The sequence below is a fragment of the Mobula birostris genome, chromosome 31 (genome assembly GCF_030028105.1).
Source record: "Mobula birostris isolate sMobBir1 chromosome 31, sMobBir1.hap1, whole genome shotgun sequence".
NCBI classification, from domain to species: domain Eukaryota; kingdom Metazoa; phylum Chordata; class Chondrichthyes; order Myliobatiformes; family Myliobatidae; genus Mobula; species Mobula birostris.
The window spans coordinates 7,000,864-7,028,257 of NC_092400.1; the positions used below are offsets into that span (position 1 = coordinate 7,000,864).

The following is a 27,394-nucleotide window of genomic DNA, read 5'->3' on the forward strand; positions in this document are numbered from 1 at the left end:
TTCATCTCATCAGCCAGAATCCACAGAAGTAAGTCAACCTCAACTTAAAGGGATTCTTTTTGAAGAAGGTCTGAAAAATAGAGCCCTGACTCTATTGACACATTTAACACATATGACCAAAAACACACACGTTTTTGATTCTTTATGAAACATAGAACAGTACAACACAGTATGGCACCTTTGGTTCACGACATTATGCCAACCCTTTAAACTAGTCTAAGATCAGTATAATCCTTCCCTCCGTTATAGCCCTCTGTGTTTATTAATACCCTTAAATTTCGCCACGCAGAAATCTGCAGAGCTCGTCAACTCAAAATGTTTAGTGTTCAATGACTTTAAATTTTTACAATCACAAGTAATTATGATTGTCAAAAATTGAAGAATAAATAAATGTAGAGTTTTGGGTTCAGTCTTGGCTGTCAGGAAGCTAAGATTTATTTTAAGAGGATTATAAGAAGAGCGTCAATTATTTTTAAAATGCTATCACTTTTCAATGCTCCTTAAAAAGAATGATATTCATAATATAAATGTTTACACACCCACACCCCCCCCCCCAAAATAAACTTCAGCAGTAACTGGAGAAAATTGTGTAAATGCCTATATGCATCTCTTTCTCCAGCTTTTCCCTCAAAGTTATAGTGGAAGAGCTGGGTAACTCAGCAGAATTCTTATCCCCGTCCTATGATTTCACTGTCATAGGGTTACAGCCCTCCATTTTAGCTGTTGTGCAGGCTCTGTTTTCTGTGTTATTGCACTGGGGGATTGGGAGTGCTTCGCTGGGAGACTGGGATTACTGAGCTCGGAGGATGAATACCATGGATGGCAATCCACAGAGATCATCTCATCTCGTACAAGCCTCCTTCTGACAGAGTGAACTTTAAAAAAAAGTCTTCAGAGATGTTATCAGGGTTATGTTTCCCTGTGTGCCTTGACTTTGGATCGATCCCAGCAACCTGCTGCTTTTAGTTCTAAGAAAATTTTCCAATAATGTAACACATACTTTAGGATTAAATTTCTCAATGTACAGGCTACACAATGCTTAATGTTAGCAATAAGTTGCAAACGAGGTCCCAAGCAATGAAACACAGCAGCCTGCTCATCTAACAGCTATCCAAGGGAGAGAAGGAAATAGAGGAGGGAGCAGATATATTTTTGAAAGATCAGGATATTGAGGACTATGAAGAATTTAGGGGATGACACCTAGGCGGATCTGCCAGGATGGGCTTGGTGGACCAAAGGGCTTACTTCTAAGCTGTACGATTCTGTGACACTTTAGTCATTTTGAAGTTGATGTGGCCGATGTGAGGGGCCGAGTGGCCTACTTCTGCTCCTGTTTTCTGATTTTGCTACATTCAATTGACCGGGGGACAACTTCAGGCTTCCTGGTGGTAACTGAGCTTTCCATTGTGACTGAGTTCAAACATTTCAATTAAATGAAGAAAAAGTTTCTTTGGTTACTTCTAACAAAAAAAATGCCAGAGGCACAGGTTTGGCAACTATATTATATATATAATTGCAACATGAGGAGTACTTCTCAATGTCTAGTTGCTTATTAAGCAGGAAAACAGTGCTTTGTAATTTTATTAAAAATGTTTTGTGTTTCTTCAACCAAGCCTAAAAATTCTAATATTAGTGAACAGTCTGTGGGTTAATCATTTTACGTCTGTTATTAAAGACTTGAGTGTTCATCAAGTTGCCTGCATCACTGTTGGGAAAAAACTGTACTGCTCCTTTTTAACAAACTCTGGGGATGGCCATGTTACACACCACGGTCAATTTCAGTGAACATTTGTAGCAACTTCATGTTGTGAGAAGCATCCCGAACTGGCAGTTACGCTGCAGTGAACGGCCTAGATAGAGTGGATATGGAGAGAATGTTTCCTAAAGTGGGGGTGTCCAGGACCAGAGGACACAGTTGCAGAACAGAGCAGAGATGAGGAGGAACTTCGTTGGCCAGGGAGTGGTGAATCCATGGAATTCATTGCCACAGCTGGCTGTGGAAGTACATTTGGAGTGGAGGTTGATAGATAGTTAAGGCATCAAAGGTTCGGGAGAAGGGAGGGGAATGGGTTTCAGAAGGGTAAAAAGTCATTTCTGATTGAATGGTGGAGTAGATTTAATGGGACGAATGGCCTCACTCTCCTCCTAAGTCTATGCTCTTGTAGTTCTGCTACTCATTTTGTAAAACCTCCTCTGTCCAACACTCTGCTTGGGAGCCCAAGCAGGATTTCGCACTGCTGATCTCCTGGGACTCCTAAGGCTTAGAGGTTAGAGAGAAAAGTGCAATAATCAAAAAATAACACACAGTGAGCAGCAGTTCTGTGGGTGAAAATGCCTCGTTCATGAGAGAGGTCAGAAGAAAATGGCCAGACTGACTCAAGCTGATGGAAAGGTGACAGTAACTCAAATAAACACATTACAACAGTGGTGCGCAGAAGAGCATCTCTAACTGCACAACATGTCAAATCTATGGGCTACAGCAGCAGAAGGCTGTGAACACACACACACACACACACACACACACACACACACACACAGTCACACAGACGGACACAAACAGTCACACACACACAGCATCTCTCTCTCTTACACACAACAATGACCCGTACATTTACAAACACTAGACATGGTCACACACAGTATCTCTCACACACATCACTGTACTTCTCACTCACAGACCCACAGACCTACATGCAGACGCAATCACACACAACACCTCTCTAACAAACTTGCACCCACACAATATGACTGTTCATCTATCTCCATTCTCTGAACTGTCTAGAGGTTTGGAGACAAAACACTAATCGAGTGGAAAGACCGTATAGAGACTATTGTTAAAATAGCAGGTACACCAATGATTGAGGAACAAAATATGAGCTATCTGGGCAGTGAAGATTTTAAAACAGGGATAGCTTACAAAACAAGCAATTATCTCTGCCACAGTACTGACATCCTGCAATATTAATTAGTATGGAGGAGATAAGATGAAAAGTTAAGCAGGCAGCGCCCTTCACTGGCTGCTGGTGGTATTACGCCTTCTGTACCGGCAGCTGAGGAACGGCAAAATGATGCAATTCTTTGATTTCTTCTTTTGTCTGGCATTGATTCACCCTAACCCTAACCCTAATGTCATGAAGTTTGATGTTTTGCGATGGCAACACTGCACAACACATAAAAAATTACTGTAATTTATAATGATATTTAAAAATAAATAAAAAGGCATTCGTTAGTCTTGCGAGACCATGGATCTGCGCCTGGAAGGTCTTCACTCTCCAGGGCGCAGGCCTGGGCAAGGTTGTATGGAAGACCAGCAGTTGCCCATGCTGCAAGTCTCCCCTCTCCGCGAGACCGATGTTGTCCAAGAGAAGGGCATTAGGACCCAAACAGCTTGGCACCAGAGCAATGTATGATTAAGTGCCTTGTTCAAGGACACAACACGTTCCCTCGGCTGGGGTTCGGACTCACGACCTTCAGGTCGCTAGTCCAATGTCTTATCCACATGGCCACATACCCACACTTAAAAATAAACAAGTTTTACAAAAGTGAGGTTGTGTTCATGGTCTGCTTGGATGGGAAGAAGGTGTTTCTAAAATGTTGAGTGTGTGTCTTCAGGATCCTGCAACTGCTCACTGATGATAGCAATGAGAAGAGGGCATGTCCTGGCTGGTGGGGGTTCTTAATGTTGGATGCTACCTTCTTGAGGCAATGTCTATCGAAAACATCCTTGATGGAGGACATATTCACATGAGAAATCCCTTGTAGTCTTGCCTTTCTTTGAGCAGTTTGCTGTTGAATTGTTCCATTTAGTTTGGAAATGCATTTTGAACCCACCCCACAAAGTTTTCCCCTCATTACTAAAGTGCTACCTCTGATTTTGTGGCCAAAAAACATCTCTTGAGATGTAAGGTAAAAGGGGGATGTTGGGGGTAAGTTTTTCACACAGAGAGTGGTGGGTGCATGGAATGCACTGCCAGCGACAGTGGTAGAGGTGGATACAAATGGGTCTTTCAAGAGGAGCTTTCACATGGAGCTTAGAAAAATAGAGGGCTCCTTTAGATAGGCAATTTCTAGAGTAGCTTACATGTGGGCCGAAGGGCCAGTAATGCGTGCCATCAATTTCTGTTTACAGTGATGTTTTGTGTTGCTGCAAAATGTTTGCTATGGCAACAAATTCAACAGGTTTACCACCCTCTGGCTAAAGAAATAACTCCTAATCTCAGTTCAGAGGGGTGCCCCTTTATTCCGAGGCAGTTCCCTCAGATCCTAATGGAAACATCCTCCCCATGTCTGCTGCATCCAGGGCTTTCAATATTCAGTTGGTTTCAGTGAGGTCTCCCCTTGTCCTTCTGAACTCCATCATGTATAAGCTCTGGGTCATTGCTCCTCTTAGGTTTAGCCTTCCCTGGGATCATTCTTGCAAACCTCCTCGGCACTCTCTCCAGGGCAGCACATCGTTCCTTAGATTCAGGGCACAAAACAGATCAGAATGAACAATGCCAACAGGGAATACTGACAACTAGAACATTTCAAGCAGCAGGAGTACATGCTGAGGTATGCAATGAAGTTTGGTGCAGCCAGTGCAAAGTCTTTGTAGGGAAAGGCTACAGTCTGAGATTGTTCCGCTACTGGACACTGAGGGATGAAACATATATATACACATTTACATTAGGGATAAAGTTTATTTTTGAAATTTAAAGAACTGTTCAATTTGGCACCAAAATGCACACTTGTCAACTTACCAAGTCACATCAGTGGAGGATGAGCACAAAACTTCCACTGGCAAATACTTCAATGGTAAGATAAAATATATGGTTTGCCCAAGAACTGCCTATTAGTGTTGCAATAATCACCCTCAATTTAGATTGCGAGACAGCTCAGTCAAATACGTTTCCTCTTCACATTTGCTCTAAGTGATGATCTACAATTTACTTGCTGCTTCAGTGATGTGTTAATACAGCTGACATTAAGGAGAGTAATAATTGCTGTGGTTATGAGCCTGTTGCTTGGAAATTCAGCAGCAACTGAGGCTCATGCTTTAATTGTATCTTTGCACTGTTACGGCCTTTCCTTTGTGCCATGTGTAGATCGTACAAAAGTATTCATCTATGTCTAGAGCAGGGCTTTCCAGCCTGACGTCCATGGACCCCTTGGCTAATGGTAAGGGTCTGGGGTATAACAAAAGTTGGCAAACCCTGGCCCCAGAGCTTCCTGGGGGAAAGAGGCAGGGCTGGGTCAGAAGGTGGAACAGTGATGAGGGTCAGTTGCTGACAATCAGTGATCGAGAGGAATGGAAGTGGAGGGAATTCAGCTGGGGCGAGCGCATGTATTGTGTCATTTGTGCCTGGGACAGGGTTGTTGATGCCAGTGTTGGTCACCAACATCAGCCAGTACCATTGAGTGTGGGGCCAGTAAATAACAAACTTCAAGGCCTTCACCATCCAGGACATACTGTACCCTCTTCACATTACCATCATCAGGGAGGAGGTGCAGGAACCAAACTCAACATATTAGGAACAGCTTCTTCCCCTCTACCATCAGATTTTCAAACAGTCCATAAACACTACCTCAGTATTTCTCTCTCACACTATTTAGTTCTTTCTGCAGCTTTTAGAAATGCTTTTGTTCTGCACTGTAGTCCCGTCACAAAACAACAAATTTCACGACACACGTTAGTGATAATAAATTTGATTGTGATATAATTAGAAAATATCAAAACTTCACTCAATGCTCTGGAATGGTCAAACCTAACCTCCCACTTACAAATCTATGCTGGCTCTCCTTAACTAATGCAGACTTTCTGTTGGGTTTCTTTTTTGGCTGTAAGGTGACAAATCTCAAGGTTGTATATAGTATACATACTTTGATAATAAATGTGCTTTGAACTTTGACATGCACCCTACGCCCCCCTATTATGTTTCATCCCGTTCACAGCATCCCTTCATCCAATGGATACTGGCTTTGTTTGGCCTCGGTTTCCTCTTGTGGAAATATATCAATCAACCTGTTCCTGAAACCTCTCCTCCTTAAGAACCTCCCATTTTTCTGTTCCAAGTTTCCCTGTCAATCTTTGTTCCCACTTTTCATGCAGACAGTTGCACATGGAATTTAACACAGGGAGGTGTTTTCTGCAAAAGGAATGTGCAGGAACAAGACACAATAAAGCTCTGATAATGCAATATCTTTGGATGGCTCTAGACTATAGATATTGTGCCTTATGATACTCTAACACAGTTTTAATGTTCAATAAACTCTCAAATGAACCTCATGTGTTTAAAAGGGGGTGCTGAAAACATGAGTTTAAATTGGTTGTTGGCATTGTGTTAAGTTTAAAGGAGAAGTTTAAATTGGTTGTTGGCATTGTGGTAAGTTTAAAGGAGAAGTTTAAATTGGTTGTTGGCATTGTGGTAAGTTTAAAGGAGAAGTTTAAATTGGTTGTTGGCATTGTGGTAGGTTTAAAGGAGAAGTGGGGGTGGCAGAGTAACGTAGCGGTTTGCGCAACCCTTTACAGCGCCAGTTGTAAGATTGAACGTCGATTCCCACTGTTGTCTGTATGGGAGTTGTACATTTTACCCGTGACTGCGTGGATTTCTTTCAGATGCTCTGGTGGCCTCCCATGTTCCAATGATGTATGGTCAGGCTGAGTGAACTGTGGGCACGCTATGTTGGTGCCAGAGGTCTGGCGCCACTTGTGGGCTGCCCCGCCCTATCCTCACTGATTTGATTTGACACAAGTGACGCATTTCACTGTATGTTTTGATGCAGAAAGTAAAGATGCTCTTTCACCTTTAAAATCTGGGCCCCAAAGGACATAAGGGACTTGGGCCTCAGTGAGTTTAAAGGGAGCACCGTAAACAGCATCCAGAGAGACAGACGTTGGTCTATTGAGATTTCCAAACTGATTAGATCATGGATTATTGGACTTTTACTAGGCATATTGCCATAGTTCTGCTGCATCTACAGGAAACAAGTGATCTTTTGCGGGGGGGGGTGGCTGATGTGCAAAGATTTTTGAAGGTGGTTTGATTTCTTAGATAGCAGAAACTCGATCCCACCTGTGTCCTCTTCCAGTTTACACGTCCTCCATTAATGGCTCCTTGACCCTCTCCATCACTAGTCTTACAATATAATGATCAATCTATTTCAGTGACTGACACTTTGTCCTCTAGGACCAAGTCATTGCCCAGAAATGCATCACTCCTAATGCATCAATGCTTTCTACTAGTTGGTCTGAGGATTTCTTGGTCATGTGTTCTACACCTGTTACACAGTAGTTGAAAATCATGAAAAAACCTGCATGTCACGAATGTGAAATGTGTGTGATGCAATCTAATTTCTGGCTAAAAAAAAGATTAAAACTTCCAGTTTAAGATGGCGCTACCAAAGATGTGTGACAGCTTACTGATAATTGAAAAGCAAAGGAATTCAATTAAAAAACATTATTAATAACACTTTTTTGAAGAAAATGGTGATAAACTATCACTGCAAACAATGACAAGGCCGGTGAGGGAAAGCAAACTCGAGGGATGTGCCCTGCCAAAATCAACGCATTTGGAGTTGGAGATGTGCTGGTTACAGTGGACGCCTCGGAGAGGAGATGATGGGACAGAAGAGTTCCGATCCCCGTCCAGCTGGCCCAGGAGCGAGGGTGGATCGCTCCAAGCGCTGAGCTGATTTGGAGAGGTCAAGAATAGCTTCTTCGGCAGTGAAATCCTGCTCCGAAGCGGATCACTGGCCGGCGTGTTGTAGGCCCGGAGCGATTCACCGCAGCGAAGCCTGGGTCCCAATGCGAGGTACAATAAGCGGTTTGGACAATCTAAATGCCAGCCCAGATAGACTGGACGGCTGGGTGTTGGGCGAAGTTTGGTTGCTCTGAGTGCCGAGCCAATTTGGAGAGATTGAGAATGGTTTCTCCGGCAGTAAAATGCAGTCCCAAAATGATTCGTCGTGGTGAGGCTGGGTCCTTGTGCTAGCTTCGAACAATTTAAACACTGGCCCAGATAGACTGGGGGGGAGGTGTTTCCTCTCTTCGTGACTCTGAGGCTGTGTGAATGCCCCCCAGCTACTGTGCCTTGTATCTGTGATCCTTGCGGCAATTTGCCCCGCTAATATGATGAACTGAATGCCAAGGCTTTGGACCGACTCTGAGCTGCTCCGGGATCTAAGGACTCGATTTGGTTCCGCATGCTGTTGTTGTTGCTTGCTTCTATTACTTGAGTGATTTGTTTCTTTCTCTCTTTCTCTGTGGGGACTGGGTCTCGTCTTTTTTTTAATTTGGGTTTTTGCCACTGCAGGTAAACAAAGAAATCTCAAGGTTGTATAATTTATACAATCTTCGATAATAAATGCACTTTGAATCTGAATTTTGATTAATAAAATACCATGTAAAAAGCAAGCTAATGCAAAAGCTGAAGTTATTATTAAATTATTAAATGTCTCGGCCTGAAACGTCGACTGTACCTCTTCCTAGAGATGCTGCCTGGCCTGCTGCGTTCATCAGCAACTTTGATGTGTGTTGCTTGAATTTCCAGCATCTGCAGAATTCCTGTTGTTTGAGTTATTATTAAATGTGTTTTTCATTATATAAATGCAACAAGCACACTATAGAAAATGTTAGCAAGAGAAAATTCAAACTAGATGGTGGCACAACACAAGTTATATTAATGGATTTATTCCCAGTTGCCAATACACAAGTCAAATTTCTGCTCGTCTGTTCTTGCCTCACAATGGCCTGCAGGTAATGCTCTGTCAGTGTCAAAGAACAGCACAAGTTAATTAGCAAATTAAAAAAAAGAGGCAACTGAGACCATGTAGCAGTAACCTCAGAAGAAATGCTTCCTTTGTTTCAGCGCTGTATTTCCATCACCTACACGTGCCTCCATTATGCAGTTATCATCTACAGGTTAAACACACCCAGTGCACTATGAATTCTGAGTGACATAATCACTGTGTTACGATTTTATTAATTTAACAAAGTCATTAACCCAAGGTAAATTAGCACGAGCAATGGACAGAACATTATACAAATCACTGTATGTTGTATTAATAACTCATCAAGGACATTAAACCTATTATGGTGAATAAGCGCTCAGCTAAAACTTGCGGATTATTATAGTGAATTAGTTCTCAGCTAAAGACTGTTCTGCAGTTGCGGACGTACATTTTCATTAGTCCTCATTGTTCTCACTGTTACCATTAGGCAGGGGGTACAGAGGCGTGAAAGCACACACTCAACGATTCAGGAACAGCTTATTCCCTTCTGCCATCCAATTTCTGAATGGATATTGAAACCATGAACAGTACCTCACGACCGTATTTTTTTATTCCTACTTTTGCACTACTTACAGTATTTAACTATTTAATATGTATATCTACTTCCTGTAATCTCAGTTTTTTCTCTATTATTATGTATTGCCTTGTACTGCAAAGACAACAAACTTCACAACATATGCCGGTGATATTAAAACTGATTTTGATTCCTTACTGCTGCAGGGAGGAAGTATTCATTTCATTGAACTCTGCAACCATCAGGCTCCTGAACTGACGTGAATAACTTCACTCAGAATTCTGAACTGATTGCACAACCTACAGACACACTTTCAAGGACACTACAATTATTTATTTTCATTTGAACAATTTGTCTTTTTTGTACACTGATGGTTTGTCAGTCTTTAATTATGTATAGTTTTTCATAAATTCTATTGTATTTTATTTACTGGAAACTCCTGCAAGAATATGTATCTCAGGGTAGTATATGGTAAGATAACTATACATTGATAATAAATTTACATTGACTTTTAAACAACAAAAACTTAAGAACAACTTGCAAATGGAAGGATGTCTTTGGACTCACTGATTGAACCACTAAGAGGCAGTTTTGACAATTTTTGCATTATTAGCCATTCTATAAAATTTGTAACAAACAAAATGTTTAGTACATGATCAATCACACTTACAGTCAGATATTGGCTCCTCTTCTTGCTCCTGTTTGTTTTGGGTGCAAAGGCTGCTTATTGTTGAGTCGTCATCCGGAATCTCAGAAAGGGACTCCAACACAGCTGCTGGAGTCCCTGCTCCTACATCTTCAGAGATGGTGACCTCTGAGGCGGTACTGTCAAACACTGGGGTCATAACAGAGGAGGAAACATTGGCAGGTGAAGCAACTGATAAGGAGGCTCTTCTGGGCCGCATTGGTGTCTTTTGCAGAACCCTGAGAGTGGATCTTTTGAACTAGAAAACAAACATTTCAAGGAGATAGTTTGCATCTGCAGATAGACAAAAATGAATATATACAATGTGTACAAGACCATACAAGATAATTAGGGCTAACTCAGAGAAAGTTTTAATTCTACTAACATGGTCCTGATTCAGATATAATTAACTCTTTGACGTTAATGGATTGCACTTGGGTCAAATCTGAACATGCACTGCTAATCTATTACGCTAAAGGGTTCAGTGGAACTATAATTGCAGAACATGTGCCACTAAATTCTGCATACTAGTAAAAAAAAATTTTTTTAAAGATTAAAGATTAGCTTTATTAGTCACATGTACATTGAAACATCATACAGTGAAATGTGTCATTTTGAGTCAATGATCATTCCAGTCTGTGGATTCTATTGCGGGCATGCCCATAACTCAGAAAACCCTAACCGTATTTCTCAGTGATGAGGGAGAAATCTGGAGGAAGCCCTCACAATCATGAGGAGAAAGTACAAACTCCTTACAGACAGCGGCCGGAATCCCGATCGGTAATCGCTCGCGCTGTAAAGCGATCGTGCCAACGGCTACGCTACAGAGCCGCCCACATTGAAATAACATCGACATCAAAAATGTTTAGCAACAATTTCTACTCCATTTCTTTTCATAGGTCGCTGATCTTCATGGTAAGTAAGTAAGACATAGAATAGCTCACTAATTGATTCAAGATTTTCTGGTGTCCACATCCCACCAAACCCTCACGGTAACCGGGACATTTGAAATGTTTCCTTAATGCTGGATTGAAAGTTTGCCTTAAATATATTGGCTCAAGTTCTATTATGAGCCTTAAACTAGACCCTAAAGGCAAAGTATTATTGTCTGAGAAAGGCTATCATTTAAGTATAAAGTACTGCAAAAGATTTCAACTGCAGCAGTATAACATTTTATACATGACAGTAAAATAGGCACAGTGGTTGTCAAAAACCAGGTATTCCATTGCCATTTGAGACAGGTTAGTGTCTACTGGAAACAGAAAGAAGGAACTTCATCCAACATAACATCACTTTCTACTGTGCCTTAAGGAGTTTCTGGCCACTTTACCTTGGACTGTGATATGAATTGCTCCCACTTGTACTCTATCGATTTATCTTTACTGATTTTCCTGGATACATTTTTCATTCCACCAGAATCCCTGAGCAGAGAAGAAGAGAAAGTGTGAGTTGCCCAGGAGGTTGAGAGAGCTCTAAATGAGGCATATTCTATTCAACCAGCTTGCAGTTCACCAACAGAACAGTGCCTGTGTATAAAAAAAACATTAAAAAATAGCTTTTATGGTCTCTCTCATGATCGTATTAAAGAGGTTGCAACTGTCAGGTGCTCTAGCAACCAGGTAGACGTGGAGTTTTACATTAAGGTAAAACTTCCAGTTTAAGATGGTGCTGGTGATGCCCAGCGACTATTTATCAGTGTCAAAAAAAACAGAAAAGAAAACTAAGTACCTTACTAATTACACTTTATTAATAATGATCAATGGTGACAACGGAGAGGTGAGCAGCGACGGAGGTGAAGAGGCAGGCGAGAGAGAAATGGTTGAAGAAAGTGGAGGGGAGCAGAGGCACGGGCACGGAGAAGGCATGCCTGAGGCAAGCGAAAGCCAAGACGGGATCAAAGCAGCGTCGAGGCAGAGTCGTGGCATCCACGAGAGTGCGGAAGGTCCCGATGTCTTATCAACTTAAGTGCCAGGCTGAATTGGAAAGGTCAAGGTGTCGGGACCATAGGCAAAGCAAGGGTCGGTTCTGCTCGCTGCTCCGTGACGCTTTATCGGCTCTGCTCTTAACTGAGGCTGTGATCTGCTCTGTCTGCAGTGATGCCTGGCTTCACATCTGTGATCTTGCAAAGCTTACTCGGCTTTGCGATGAACTGCAGCTGTGGTCGGCACCAGCTGCATAACACCTGGCTTCGTGTCTTTCGTAAAAATTCAGTGCTGTTGCTATTTGCTTACTTCTATTGTTTGCATAATTGTGTTTTCTTTGTCTCTCTGTGCATTGGGGGCTTGATGGTCATCTTTTTTAAAAATGGGGTCTTCGTCTCCTTTGTTTCGTGGCTAACTGTAAGGAGACGAATCCCAAGGCTGTATAATGTGTACATACTTTTTGATAATATGCGTCCTTTGAACTTTGAAGACTCTGACTGTATTTTGAACTCTGTTGCACAAGTTTCTTTCAAACAGATTACTTGCACTTAATAGAATTTGTGTGTGTGTGTTCATTTGTGGAGAGTGGCAAGGGTGATTATACCTGTTTCTCCCACTCTCAGTTTTCAAGTTCCAGCTAAATTGGAAGATTGGAGCTTTATAAATTACTTAGCCATCCCCTGTACCCTTGAGCAACTAAGGATGGTTGGAAATGTCTTGCACATCAACTTCCAGTCAATTAGTAATGGATTTAGAATCTAGTCTGTAAAAAGAATTCCAGAACGTGATCTTCTTATGATTCTGTAGAAAAGCCTGTGCTTTGACACTTAAAATAGACATTGGCACAGTGGCCTCATACCTGTGTACAGCATTTACAGCAGGGAGACTAGTTAGCCAACTCATCTAGTTACATTAGTGTTCATAATCTATACCAATCACTGACCATCTCCTTTCTTCAAAATCTACCGGACATAACTTTCCATTTCCTTGGTCTGATGTACATATTTATCCAGATTTCCTTAAATTTAATTGCCTGTGCTACTCTTTGGATTTTGATTTCCATAATCTAACCATCGTGAGTAAAGAGGCATTAAGTACAAACCCTTCCAAGATTTGTTGAAGACTATTTAATATCTTTAGCCCCTGTCTGGATTCCCTCCCCAGACAAGACAGCGTTTTCACCTCCATGGTGTCGTATTCCCGAGGATCTCCAATGGCTGCCCCCTTTTGTCCTTCCGGGAGGAAAGAACTGTCATCTGATCAGCCTTTTCTGCTGGGTACAGCTTTTCCTTTTATTCCTAAAGAGATTCATAAAGGGATGTGAAGGCACTATATAAATGTGACCCTTTTCATTCGCTTACACTGTAATTAGCTGTGACCAATGACCAGCTATGTCAGTGAATGGATTCCACGAGCCCCCCGGAGGATGAAGATGGCCTGTCCTGGCGTTGGAGACAGTGTGTGTGCGTGGGTCATTGGAACAGGACTTGTTTTGCTGTTGCTTTGTCACTTGTTGTGTTCTGTGTTGTTCCACTGAGCATTGTGGGCTTGCTATTTTGGCACTGGAGAGCGTGGCTGCCATTAATTACATCATTAGGTTATGTTTGTTAATGCCAACAATGCACTTCATTGTATGTTTAAATGTATTTGCAATAAATAAATGAATTTGAATCTGAATCCATTAAGTGAAAAGCACAGGGTTAAGTTTCTGGACTAACAGCTCCTTGCAAGCTGTAAAGTTAATCTTCTTATAATGATATAGTTCAAGTTTAATTGTCATTCAACCATACAAGAATACCCATGAATACAGAACACCAGGTCCATGCTAGCTCCCAGAGGAGCATTTCCATTAGTCCCATTGCTTCTCTCCTTGTTCCTCTATCAAGTTCAAGGTCAAGTTTAATTGTTATTCAGCCATACACATGAGTATAGCCAAACAAATCGGTGTTTTTCTGGGGCTAAGGTGCAAAACACAAAACTAACAGTCACACACAGCACACAGTACATACAATATGATAGCAGAGAAACATACAATTACAAAAAACAATATTAAAAAATAATAATATAGCCCTAGTCCCTGCGTGCCAAGGATTGTAGATTGATGGCGCATGGATGTTGTGCTGGAGACATGCTTCTGCAAGAACGGCCAGCAGCAATTCCTCGTATCATGAAGTGCAGCCACAGATGAGTACAATGCAGCTTGTCTCCCACTAGGGGGCAGCACCCACAGGAGGGACCCGCCTCCAACCTAGCGTGGAATCCAGCGGCACACGGCCAGATCCAGCGTCCTCTTCCTCAGCGGCGAAAACAGGCAAGAGGCATGAATGAGACTCTGGTCCCCACCACAACTGAGGCCAAACAACTCCTCCCCCTCCACCGGTCTCACCAATGGACCAGAGAATCGGACTTGCAGTATTCCCCGTCACAATTATCCGACAGGGTCTTGCGATCACAACCAAAACGTCCAAGACCATCATCTGCTCCATCCATTGGATCGCACCCCGCCTCTGCGCACTGACTCTCATGCCTTCTTCCCTGGGTGGCTGAAGCAGGCTACAAGCAGTGTAAAAAACAAGTCCAGTTCCACCATCATCCAGTAACTCACTGGTGAGGTAGCCCTGCTGTCCTCTGTGTTCTGGATAACCAGCAGTGTCATGTGATCATGAAAAAGACGTAAAGAATGAACAATCACATCTTTGGTTGGACCCAGAAAAGCTGCTGCATCCAAACATGCCACCATCTTACCACTCTGCTTAACCAGTATCATTTATTTGTTATTATACATGCCCAACAACTCCCCTTTGACTCATTTTACCATTAGCCTGGAGGTCATTTACAGTAGTCAATTGACCTATTATGCCAATTTATCTCATCTAGTTTTCCAATTCTGGATTTCTTTTAAAGCATAGAGTTACAGGGTTGTCCTAAAAGCCCAAATGGTTCACTAATATCTTCAAGGAAGGAAATCTGCTATTGGGAAACAGCCAGGAATGGACACTTAATGCCAGTGAGGTCCACATTGTATTAACATAAAACAAATTTTATGAATTCTGAAGTCTTCAAGCTAAAGTGGTAACTATTTCTGTTTCCACAGATGCCATCTAACCTGCTAAGTATTTCCAGAATCTTATGTTTTTGTATCAGAGTTCCAACTTCTACAATTTTCGGATGTATCTGGCATATCATTTAGAAAAACAGCATCACAGATACATAGCAAAGGATGAAGACACAAGAGAGCAGATGCTGGAATATGGAGCACAAGCCATCTGCTGGAAGAACTCAGCGAGCCAAGCAATGTCCGTGGTGGAAGGAGGGTGGTTGACATTTCAGTTGAAGATGCTGTGTTAGAGCCCGGAGTGTAGATGGAACTTAGTCAGCATACGGAGACCAGAGGGAGAGGTGAAACAGGTGCTGGTAAGTGACAGGAGAAACCAGCTGGGGAATGGGGGTGGAGGTGGAGGAGATAAGGGAGATGGCGGCAGGTGAGGGAGGGGAGGGAAAAGGTAGAGACAAAGGCTGGAAGATAACAGATAAACTCTTCTCGGGCTTCCAGCTGGGTATAGGTATCAATTTTTTACTGACGTTTCGATGACAACTCTGCAATCTTCATCAGGGATGATGCCTAGGCATGTCTAGTCCAGTGGTATATAATACAGCCATCATCCGTCCCTCCTGATTGGTTAGTCCTCAACCAATCAGGTTTCTGCTGTCCCTCCTTGTTTACCATCGAAATCCAGTTCTTACTTAGAGCAAGGCCTTCGTCTTTGTTAATATTCTTTTTCTCTAGTTTTATTTCAATGGCTTCCTTCACCAGGCAGTCCCAAAAGACATTGGCAGGGAGAGTAGTTCCGTGCTGTCAAAGTCAATCCTACGGCCATTGCAGATATCGGCCAGATGGGGTGCAAGGTGGAGACCCCCATCAAAGAGCACAGGAGGTGTATCCGTTTGGGTTATCCAGAGATATCGGTGATGGGAGAACATTGCATTCACAATGGCCACATGGGATTGACAGCACAAAATCAATGTGCCATGCCAATGGCTTTCGATACCACCTGGTGAAGGAAGCTGGGTGTGTGGGGGGGGGTGTGCATGGGAGGAGATGGGAAAGGTGAACCAAGGGAAAAGAAATCCAGGGTGGATAAGTTTGTAGGTGGTGGGCAGATAGAGCCAGGTGTAGGAGGGGAATAAGCCTTGGAAACGAGGGGGAAGTGGCTGAGAACAGGTGTAAATAGTGAACAAAAGGGAGAGAGAACCGGGCTGCCAGTGATATCAAAATAATCACAAGGAATTCTAGTTCAAATGTAATAAAATGTAATTTAATTGTTCACAACTCATATTCTACATTCAGGACTTTTAATATTCTAGTAAGTGGTTCCTTTAACTACTGATCATCCAGCTCTGCTTCCATCATTGTAACTAATTGGAAACATATATGCCTTTGCATTTCTTTAAATATCATTTAAAGTAAATTGAAAGAAATGCCTGATAAATAATTTCCTTCTCCAACCCCTCAGGTCCACTGGAACAATTAACAAGAATTCTTCAAGTGACCACATTATTTTTAATTTCCACATGTTTACATGATACTGACAAATGACTTCCTTCCACAGAACAGGGCTGAAGTTTACAACCAATACTTGATACTGGCTTCGGTAATTACTTATTGACGGTCATTTTACATTTGAAGGAAGCAATTTGTTCACAGGACCTCCCAAAGCACTTAGCATCTAACAAAGTGCTTTTGATGTATAGTTTCTGTTGTAATTTATTCATCACAGCAGTCAGCTCCTCTGCAGAACTTTCCAATTTCCTGCAATGTAATGACCAGCTAATTTGTTACAGCGAGGGCAGAAAGGACAACAGCATCTGGAGCAACAAACAATTTGCTGGTAGAACCAGGGGAATCAAGCCATTATCTGTGTGAGGAAAGGAATGGTCAAAGCTTTGGGTCGGAGAGAAAATACAAGCTCCTTTCAGACAGTGGCAGTCTCTGGTGCTGCAATAGCATTACATTAACAGCTACACTACCAACCTGCCCCAGAATGCCAGTGATTGAGGAATCCGGTGCTTGACTCCAGATCCCATTCAGCTGCTTAGGTTCAAAACATCACCCTCCAAGAGTACAGGTTTGCACCTCAGTTTTACTTGTCACTTGAAAGACGGAATCTAGAATGGTGCAACATTTCCTTGGTAGCGAACAAGACGTTGTGCTCAAGACCCTGAAGAAAGATGCAAGTGTGTGACCTGCTTCAGAGATGAAAGAACCACCAGGTGAGCCACAACTGTACTGTTACTCAAGGGATGGGGTGGGGAGTGGGGAAGATGTTGGGGACATGGGGGAGTTTGCACTGACTGCAGGAAATCTCCACTCAGAAAATGCTGATTAGGTGAAACAAATTTGTAACTTCCAAATCCTTGAAATTACCCTCCAAATATCCGGACCTGCATCTTGGTTTTTTTGCACTACCTTACTTTCTATTTTTCTATTTTCTATTTATGATTTATAATTTAAATTTTTAATATTTACCATCGATTTGTAATCCAGGGAGCGGGAAGCGCAGAATCAAATATCGCTGTGATGATTGTACGTTCTAGTATCAATTGTTTGGCGAAAATGAAGTATAAAGTATGCTGGACGAACTTAGTGAGTCGGGCAAATAGTTGATGTTTTGAATTGAGACCATTCATCTGGACTGTTTTTCTTCCTCATTCTGACTCCTTCCTCATTCAACACTTCCACAAATACACCTTGTAGAAGCATGCAATGGATAAACGACCAGGAAGAAGATATTAGTTGGCTTGGAGGTAAGTGCTTGAAAGTGGGGCAACTACAGTGTATGCAGTGATTTACCTGGGCGAGTAGACGAGAAATCTTTAGCCATGTGGGTGTTTTGTAAGACAACTGCACTGCTTCAAAGAGCTCTATATGAGGTCATGCTTACCCTCAGCCACTAGGCTCTATAATGAATCAAGCTATAGCCAGGGAAGTGACAACTCCCCCCTGTTTGACTGTGGTAACTTATTTTTATTCTTTCGACCTGTCTTCTAATATTTGTATCTTTGCACTTGTAATGCTACTGTGACACTGTAATTTCCTTTGGGATCAATAAAGTATCTATCTATTTATCTACCTGTAAAGCTATAGTCCAAATCAGTATCACTAAAACAAACAGACAGGAGAATCTGTCAATAGTGGAAAGTGTTACCTGGTACTCCAACAGCTTGAAACAGGGCCTATCGTGCTGGGTGGGTCCGCAGCCACAGCCTCCAATAGCCAGTTCAAGGCACAGAGCTGTCGATGAAGCGGTTCCCTGTTTGAAGGCAAGTGCAGAAAGAAAATGGAGGACATTGATCGCATTTATATAAGTCCATCACAAGTTCAAATCCCATACATGACATACAAGAAACGGATTCCCTCAACAGCAGTAATGTAGAAATAATGAGATAGCGGGTGTTTGTTTAGGGATAAATATTGGATAGGTCAATGGGATTACTCAACCACTCCTCTTCAAAACAGCATCAATTGGAAAAGCACCTCATCCAGAACAGTACCTCCAAAAGTATGAGTGTGGAGTGAGCTGTCATCATAAGCAGTGGACGCAAATTCAACTGTAACATTTAAGAGAAGTTTAGATAGGTGCAGATAAGAGGGTATGGAAGGTGACGATCCAAGTGCAGGTAGATGGGACTAGGCAGGAAACCAGATCAGCATATACTAGATGGGCCAAAGAGCCTGTTTCTGTGCTGTAGTACTGTATGACAAAAATGCAGAGCTCTCTCACTACATGAAAGGGAATGTATTGTCAGCCCGGATCCTTGGTCTCTGGAGCTTCATGAAAACGCGACACAACAGATGGGAAAAGGTGCAGCTGAAAAACGCTGAGGGGACCTCTGTTGGTCATGGTTGACCATGGATGTTGCATCCCAGTTGTCTATGTTAATACGCAAACCAGTATGCAGTCCAGGGCAGTAGTATATGGAGAGCAAGCTGCTACCCGTGCAGCAGGCTCCCCTTCTCCACGCAGCTGATGAATCCAAAGAAACGGCCGGGACCAATACTGTTTGGTGCGAGTCGCACCCCAGGAGCTTCCAGTTAGCATTGAATTCAAACTCTGCACGGTCTAAAATAGCTCCACACCTCAGAACGAGCATTAAACCATGACAAACAGCAGCCCAGAACATGAACATAAGAAAACAAAGCTGGAGTAAACTACTTGGTCCCTCGTGTCCTTTTCTTACTCAATAGTTGGCTGTTTACCGCAATGCCACTTTCCTGCACGACCCATTTCTTGATTCCCTCTATATCCAAAAATCTATCAATTTCTACCAAATAGCTCAAATGCCATCTATAAACTTGCTGATGATATAACTATTGGCTGCATGCTTTCTGTGGGTTCACTCTCCTGAAAGATGCTCTCATGTTGGAATCAGAGACTGAAATCACAGAGTCATCAAAGTCAGGGTGAGGGGAAACGTGTGCCTTGAAGGAAGGGTCAGGGTTTTTCCATCTGTGCTGCAACTAGCTCCAGGATCAGTAGAGGTGCGTGATTAGACCAGAACATAGCGATAGAGGACTGAAACAAGATGAGGTAGGAAGGTATGAGGGATGATGGGCAGGGAAGGTGCTGGGAGCAGGTGCATCAGGGAATGAAACTCTTAAAGGGGACTTGCTTGCATGAGGTTGCAGACATCAAACACAATGGCAGGAGATGGGATAAACCAGCTAGCTCCCCTTTAGCTGACCGAGACAGGTTTTGCATGCCGTGTTAAATCTCATTCTGTACGAGTAATCTGTGCTGTGTGCAGGCCATGTAAGTGCAGACATGTCTTAAATGCACGACAAATAAATATCTGCTGGGCATCAATAGGTCGGGTCACAGAGGATGCAATACTAGCCTGACCTTTGAGAACCATGGTCTGGTTTTGATTGAATTCTTTTGTGAAGCACACAAAAGCATTGCACCACCTGATAATTTTCAACCTTAAAGTCTTCAAATTTTGTTTTATTCTCCGCATAAGATTATATCTCAAAAGTAGAGAATTTTACTTCCAGGTTATCTATCAGTGAGAATTCTTCAGCCCGGTTGGCTGTTCAGCCTGTTTGATGATATCACAGATACTGGATTCCAGGCATTCCCACTGCTGGCAGTGGAATGAAGTCAACATAGGGTTTGGGAAATTGACACATCATCTTTGTGAATAACTTTTTTCCAGAACTTTAGTGAGCAGTCACTGACCCTCTGATTGCCAATTTGGGCTTATCAGAGGTTCTGGCCTGAGAATTCTATCAGAAAAAGAATCAAGTTTACTAACACGGGCATATGTTGTGAAAGTTATTGTTTTGTGGCAACTGTACAGTGCAAGACAGAAAAAATTATGATAAGTTACAACATAAGACTACAAGACATCGGAGCAGAATTATAGGCCATTGAGTCTGCCCCACCACTTCATCATGACTGATTTATTATCCCCGTCAACCCCACTTTCCTGCCTTTTCCCTGTGACCTTTGACACCCTGACTAATCAAGAACCTATCAACAGTGCAGAAGGGGAATAGCGGAATGGTGCTTATGGGCTCATGGACCACTTAAAAATCTGATGGCGGTGGGGAAGAAGCGGGGACTTCCTCTCCAATGGCACGAAGTGGCACTGAGCTAGTTGTGGCATCTTTGCTGTGTGGTTCAGACAGCTAACCAGGTAAAACTGGAGATTTGGAAGAGATTATTTCTGATTTAAAAGACTCAGTAAATTTTTTTTGTGATACAACTGTCACTACCAATTTGAATGTAGTGGTTTTTTTGAACAATTTAAATATTAAAACATAATATTTTTCATCTGTGCTGCTCATATACTTCCCAGCATATATCTATTAGAGCAGCCCGTGGCTTATCACCCATAGGTGCTTGAAGGATTGGTCAGATTCCTCCCATTCTTTGCCTGTCTGTACGTTTCCATTTCCTTGCAAGACATCTCTCCCTCACTGCAACATTTAGGATGTTCTGGGCACTGAATGCTTTTCAATCACTATTACATAATGTCATAGCATAGAATCTGGTACAGAGGCAAAGGGTGGTGGGAACTTGGGCAGGGATACACCGGCCTAGAACTAGGTCAAACTCAAAACAGCCATTATTACTAACCCTCCACAAAATTCCCCAACAACATTCACATTGCCAGAAGGTTTAAACAGAGAATGGCAACTGTAAGGCCTACCCAAAAATATCCACCCACTACTTGAGCATCCAGTATAGCTACTTCCTCGCAACCCAGGTTCGATCCCGACCTTGGATACTGCCTGTGTGGAGTTTGCATGTTCTCCCTGTGGCCATGTGGGGCTTTCCTGTAAGGTCTGCTTTCTTCCCACTTCCCAGAGATATGTGAGTTGAAAGAGTTGATGCGAATCTGGGGAAAATAAAGTTGGGGATCATACAAGGTAATATAAATGTTTGGTAGTAGGTGTGGACTCAGAGGACTGAAGGGCCTTTATTCTGTGCTGCATGGGTCGATAACCCTACTGAATTTAAAACTTTAACCACTGCCTTACTTCACATGAGCTATACACTCAGTGGCCATTTTATTAGGGACACCTGTACACCTACTCGTTGATGCAAGTATCTAATCAGCCAATCATATGACAGCCCCTCAGTGCATAAAACCATGTACCCATGGTCAAATGGTCCAGCTGTTGTTCAGCCCATACATCAGAATGGGGAAGAAATGTGATCTAAGTGCCTTTGACCATGGAATGATTGTTGGTGCCAGATGGGGTGGCTGGAGTATCTCTGAAAGTAGGATTCTTCATGCACAACAGTCTTTAGAGTTTACAGAGAATGATGCAAGAAACAAAAACCATCGAGTGAGCAGCAGTTCTGTGGACAAGAACGCCTTGTTAATGGGTGAGGTCGGAGGAGAATGGCCAGACTGATTTCAAGCTGACAGGAAGGCGACAGTAACTCAGATAACCATGTATTACAACAGTAGTGTGCAGAAGAGCATCTCTGAATGTACAACATGCTCAACTTTGAAGTGGATGGGGCACAGCAGCAAAACATACAGGTGGTACCTAAAAAAAGTGGCTACTGAGAGCATGAACTATTAATTAAAAGAACTGACTGCTGGCAGAATCATGAATCATGAACCATGGCAGAATCAGTATGTGCCCAGATAAAATTATACATCGGTTCTCTGTGAGGTTGTCATTGCAATCACATACTTCAAACATAAAGATGCAAAATCATTTCATTCTCAAATAAAGATGGTAAAAAGGGCAATTAATGACAAACCAGCATAATTATGAAAACAGACCTGCAAGGTGATTAGAGCTGATTGTTCAAAGGAAGTCAGAACCTCCAGTGTAATTAAAGCACTGATGAAAGACTCCACTTGCCAGATAAATAATGACACAGAGATTCAGCAAAACAGTTTCAAAACTGTCATCATAACAAGATCCACTTGGGAAGTTTAATGTTACAATTTGGAAATTAATGTCCTATCATGAAAGATGTAACAGGTGGAGACAGATTCTTATACAGTACACGTTCTGCATTTGAAAAGGTTTTTCAGTGTTTAAAAATATAAGAGACAGAAAGAATTTTGTTTTATTTGCAAGATTTACTCATTATGTGCTTTAATAATTTTAGTACCAGTAATGTACACAAGAAGTTTTTCCACCATTAAAATTTCAGCTGGATCAAATATGGTAAGATAGGCGCATTGTACACATATTGCATAATGCACGTTGAGCTTGTTTTGAATCGAGTGACAATTTTTTATTGCCATGTTTTTGTAAGTGAAACATGTCAGATTATGACTATTCTTTTCTAAAATCGTATTTTATTAAATATAATTTGGGATACACAGTAAATGTAGAGGTGAGAGCAATAATTACAGAGCAACAGACGGAGAAGCAGAGTTCAAAAAGGAATAGCGAAATCATCTATTTGCATCCAAAAAAGGTAAATGGGAAACATTTTCTTAATAGCAAAAGACTAGAAATTTAGATTATGAGGACACTCAGTCCTCGTTTATTGTCATTTGGAAATGCATGCATTAAAAATGATACGACGTTCCTCCAGAATGATATCACAAGAAAACACAGGACAAACCAAGACTAAGACTGACAAAACCACATAATTATAACGTATAGTTACAACAGTGCAAAGCAGTACTTAAATTTGATAAAGAGCAGACCATGGGCACAGTAAAAAAAGTCTCAAAGTCCCGATAGACTCATCATCTCACGCAGGTGACAGAAGGGAGAAACTCTCCCCACCATGAACATCCAAGCACCGCCAACTTGCCGATACAGCACCATTGGAAGCAGCTGACCGCAGCGGACTCTGAGTCCGTCCAAAAACTTCGAGCCTCCGACCAGCCCCTCTGACACAGCCTCTCAGAGCACCATCCTCTGCCGAACGCTTCAACCCCGCCTCCGCCGCCGAGCGAAAAGCAAAGCCGAGAACTCGGGGCCTTCTCCTCTGGAGGTTCTGGACCACACAGTAGCAGCGGCAGCAAAGCGGGCATTTCCGAAGTTTCACCAGATGTTCCTCCATGCTCTCACGTCCGTCTCCATCAAATCAGGCTTGTGCACGGCATCCTACATGGCAAATAGCAGACATCACCACCAGAGCGGCCGCTGCAAGCTGCGTCGCGTCACCATCTTCTCTTCCCAATTTGGAAGAACGCAGGAGATTTGAAGTCTAGGTACACGTATGTCTAAGGTATGATTTACACTCTCTGAAAGTGTGAACACCAGTAATAGTGTGGGAAAGAAGGTGTACAACATTGTAGTCTTCATCTGTTAGGACATCGATTATAAGAGTCAAAACGCCATTTTGCAGTGGTACAATACTTTGGTTAGACTGCATTTAGAGTATTGAGCTTGGTTCCAGTTGCCCCATTATGGGAAGAATGTGTTGGTGGTGAAAAGGAATAACGGGTGTTATCTACGTTAGGGAGTATTAGCTATAGGGTGAGGTTGGACAAAGTTGGATTGTTTACTCTGGAGCACGAAAAGCTGATCGAAGTTTATGAAAGTTCGATGGGCACAGATAAGGTAAATAGTCTGAATATTTTGCCCAGGTTAGGAATGTCAACTACTACTGAGCCTAGGTTTGAAGTGGGAGGGGGAAAGTGTATAGGAGGTAAGCAGACCAGGGTTTTGTTTACACGGATGGTGGTATGAGTTTGGTATGTTTGGTGATGGAGGAAGGAGATATGATAGTGGATTTTGAGACACTTAGACATGCAGGGAATGGAGTGATATGGATGATGTGAAGGCAGAAGGGATTAGTTTGGCATCATAGATGGCACAGGCATTTTGTACTACATTGTTGTATGTTCTATGAATGCACAACACTTAAACCACTAAAGTACAGTAGGTGTTCAACTCAAGGGAAAACACATCCACCATGTTAGATGCATTAACTGGTTCAACATATAGAGATTGGTGCACATGGTCACAACTGTATTATTTAGAGTTATACTCACAGATCTTTCTCTGTAAATCTGGTTGATATCAAACTACAATGTACCGGAGTGTAGGGTCGGGCAGTTACATTCTTTCCTTTTCTAGATGCCTTTTGGGAGTGGTGCTGAACTGTTTTCAAGTGCGCTGACAGGACTGGTTCAGTTTTGAAAAACCTGCACAAAAGACCAACACATAAAAGTAAGAGCACAGGCTATTACCACCAGAATGCAGATCTGATCTGTAGATAGGTAGGCCACAGACTTCAAAGTTAACTCTGCTTTTCTTTTCACAGATGCTACCTGATTTGCTGAATATTTATAATATTTTCCATTTCCAATAGAATGACCGGTTTTCATCGATGCACCATCGAAAGCTTCCTATCCAGATACATCAAAGATTGGTATGGCAACTGCTCTACCCCTCACCACAAAAAAATGCTGAGAGTTGGAAGTTAGAGCTCAGCGCATCATGAAAACAAGCCTCCCTTCCATGGACTTCTCACAGACTCTGTAAAACAGCCAGAATCAAAGAATCCATCCATGCTGGACATCCTCTTCTCCTTCCTCCCATCGGACAGAAGACACAAAGCCTGAAACCACGTATCATTAGGATCAAGGACAGCTTCCTTCCTGCTTGCTATGAATATTGAATGGCTTCCAATAAAACAAGATGGGGTCTTGACTTCAGAAAATACGTCATTGTGATCTTGTACTTTATTGTCTACCTGCACCGCACTTTCTCTTTACTGTAACACTTTATTCTGCACTCTATTATTGTTTAACCTTGTCCTGCATCAACGCACCATTGTAATGAATTGATCTATATGGACTGTATGCAAGATACGTTTTATACTCTACCTTGGTAAATGTGACTATAATAGCTAACTTACCAATTTATTGCAGCCAGAACGATAGATAGAAAGCAACACACATCAAAGTTGCTGGTGAACGCAGCAGGCCAGGCAGCGTCTCTAGGAAGAGGTGCAGTCGACGTTTCAGGCCGAGACCCTTCGTCAGGACTCATAGGTAGATACTTTATTGATCCCAAAGGAAATTACAGTGTCACAGTAGTATTGCAAGTTCAAGTATTCATTCAGCATTAACAATACCAAGAAAATGTTTGTTGGATGCTGTGTTTGAATTCACTCTGGTGACGACAATACTGGTTTCACATTTTCAGCAGTCACCATTTGCTAGTTGATGGACAGGTGCTATAGAAATGCTGCCACCATCTTCTCATAAATCTCAATGCATGTGGTAACAAGACTAAAGTTTCCGAGATTTTCAGGAGTGTGAGGAGCTGAAAGACAGCTCTGTGTACGGATTGGAAAGATGACACAAGGCTGAATCTCAGATTTTCAAAGGATAGCCGTTGCTGGAGTAACAATTTCTTATTCCACATGGCCCAGCAGTCTTACTGAGTCACCACACTCAAGTAATGCATTTAGTAACTTGTTTCACACGGAACAACTTAACATAAAAGTATTTTACACAAAATGGTGGAGGAACTCAGCAGGTCAGGCAACGTCTATGGAGAGGAATAAACAGTCAACCTTTTGGGCCAAAACCCCTCATCAGGATCACTGAGTCCGGATAATCGGGATCATGGACAGCAAGGGGAATTGAACTCTGACTGTTAGCACTGTTGTAGCATGATGCTAACCACAACACTAACGTGCCAGAACTCAGAAGGTCAAACAGTACATAGAGGAGGAAATAAACAGTCGACGTTATGGGCCGAGACCCTTCATCAGGATGGGAAAGGAAGTTGGCAGAAGCCAGTATAAGAAGATGGAGGGGGGCAGGGGGAGGATAGCTTTAATTCAGTTGATGGAAAGAACACATGACTAAAGTCTTTACATACATCTGGAATGTCAATGACGTTGCTGAGGCTCAACTCAATTTTAACTCAACAAACTGAGCTATAAGTATCCCTGCTTTCAGCCAGGTGAAGATGGCATTGGCAAAGGGTCTGGGCCAGATGAAAAGCATTTATTTTAATATATCCATACAACTGATGAGGTGCAGCTCCACAAGCTTACTGTGGACATAGCTGAAACTGTGTTAGCTTGAGGGAAAAACAACACATCTTCATTCAATACTCACAAGGTGCTGGAGGAGCTCAGCAGGTCATAGATGTTCAGCAGCATCTATGGAAAAGAGTAAGCAGTCAACGTTTCGGGCCAAGACCCTTCTTCAGGCCTGAGAGGGAGGGCGGTGATGCCTCAATTAAGACCCAAAATGTCGACTGTTTACTCTTTTCCATCGATGCTATCTGACCTTCTGAGTTCTTCCAGTATTTTGTGTGTGTTGCTTTGGATATCCAGCACTTGCAGATTTTTTCACATTTGTGTCTTCAGTCAAGGTCTGTTACAGCCCTCAATTCAACATTTTCAGTACTTAATAGTCTTTCCTATTTCCAGAGCTGGCCAGTTCTGATGTACAGTCATCCACCTCCTCAACTAACTCAGTTTTTCTTTCTCCACAGATGCTGCCTGACCTGCTGTTTTTTTTTTCCAGCATTCTCCTTTGTTTCCCATTTGCAGCAACTGCAGTATCTTGCTTTCTGCAACTTGAACTGGAGAACACTTATTTATCTGGAGCCAAAAGAGGCTGCAGCTGGAATCTGGGACAGAAGGCAGCGAGGATTATGCTGCAGGCTGCAGACAACTGTTGCCATGCTTCCAGTGCCAACATAGCTTGCCCATAATCCTGACCCGGACATGTGGGTGGACACCAGAGCACCTGGAGGAATCCCACGCGGTCACTGGGAGAACGTACAAACTCCTTACAGGCAGAAGTGGGAATCAAACCCCAATCGGTGATCATAGTCACTGTAAAATTATTGGGCTAACTGCTACACCACTGTGCTGCTATCCTACACCTCTATGTATAGGGTGGGATACAGGATCTTAGGTGATAGTTGGGACCAGATGAAGGGGGTGTGGGGGGATTTAGAATTATGGGAAAAGGTACAAAAGGGTTGGGAAAGGTGAACAAAGGTAGATGAAAAGAAGGCAGATGGGTAAATGTATG

General features: G+C 42.4%; 1 protein-coding gene and 1 long non-coding RNA gene across 8 annotated transcripts in view; one reads left to right on the forward strand and one right to left on the reverse strand.

The window, feature by feature from the left end:
- The window catches only part of LOC140190845 (uncharacterized), a 33,226-nt gene extending 8,190 nt beyond the window's left edge, over positions 1-25,036 (forward strand). Inside the window, exons 2-6 of the long non-coding RNA XR_011883694.1 lie at positions 14,985-15,304; positions 16,405-17,161; positions 17,646-17,695; positions 24,465-24,607; positions 24,700-25,036. This is a non-coding gene — a long non-coding RNA (uncharacterized lncRNA). The remainder of the gene's footprint in view (positions 1-14,984; positions 15,305-16,404; positions 17,162-17,645; positions 17,696-24,464; positions 24,608-24,699) is intronic.
- Positions 1-27,394, reverse strand: part of LOC140190844 (coiled-coil domain-containing protein 60-like) — an 88,154-nt gene that overhangs the window by 22,139 nt on the left and 38,621 nt on the right. For 6 of the 7 annotated variants that reach the window (XM_072247735.1, XM_072247732.1, XM_072247731.1 and 3 more), the window contains 4 exons: positions 24,380-24,532; positions 18,097-18,201; positions 11,299-11,389; positions 9,954-10,227 (listed from right to left, as the gene is read on the reverse strand). In XM_072247735.1, the coding sequence (XP_072103836.1) occupies positions 9,954-10,227; positions 11,299-11,389; positions 18,097-18,201; positions 24,380-24,532 (623 nt within the window). The remainder of the gene's footprint in view (positions 1-9,953; positions 10,228-11,298; positions 11,390-18,096; positions 18,202-24,379; positions 24,533-27,394) is intronic. The other variant, XM_072247736.1, reaches the window with a different exon arrangement.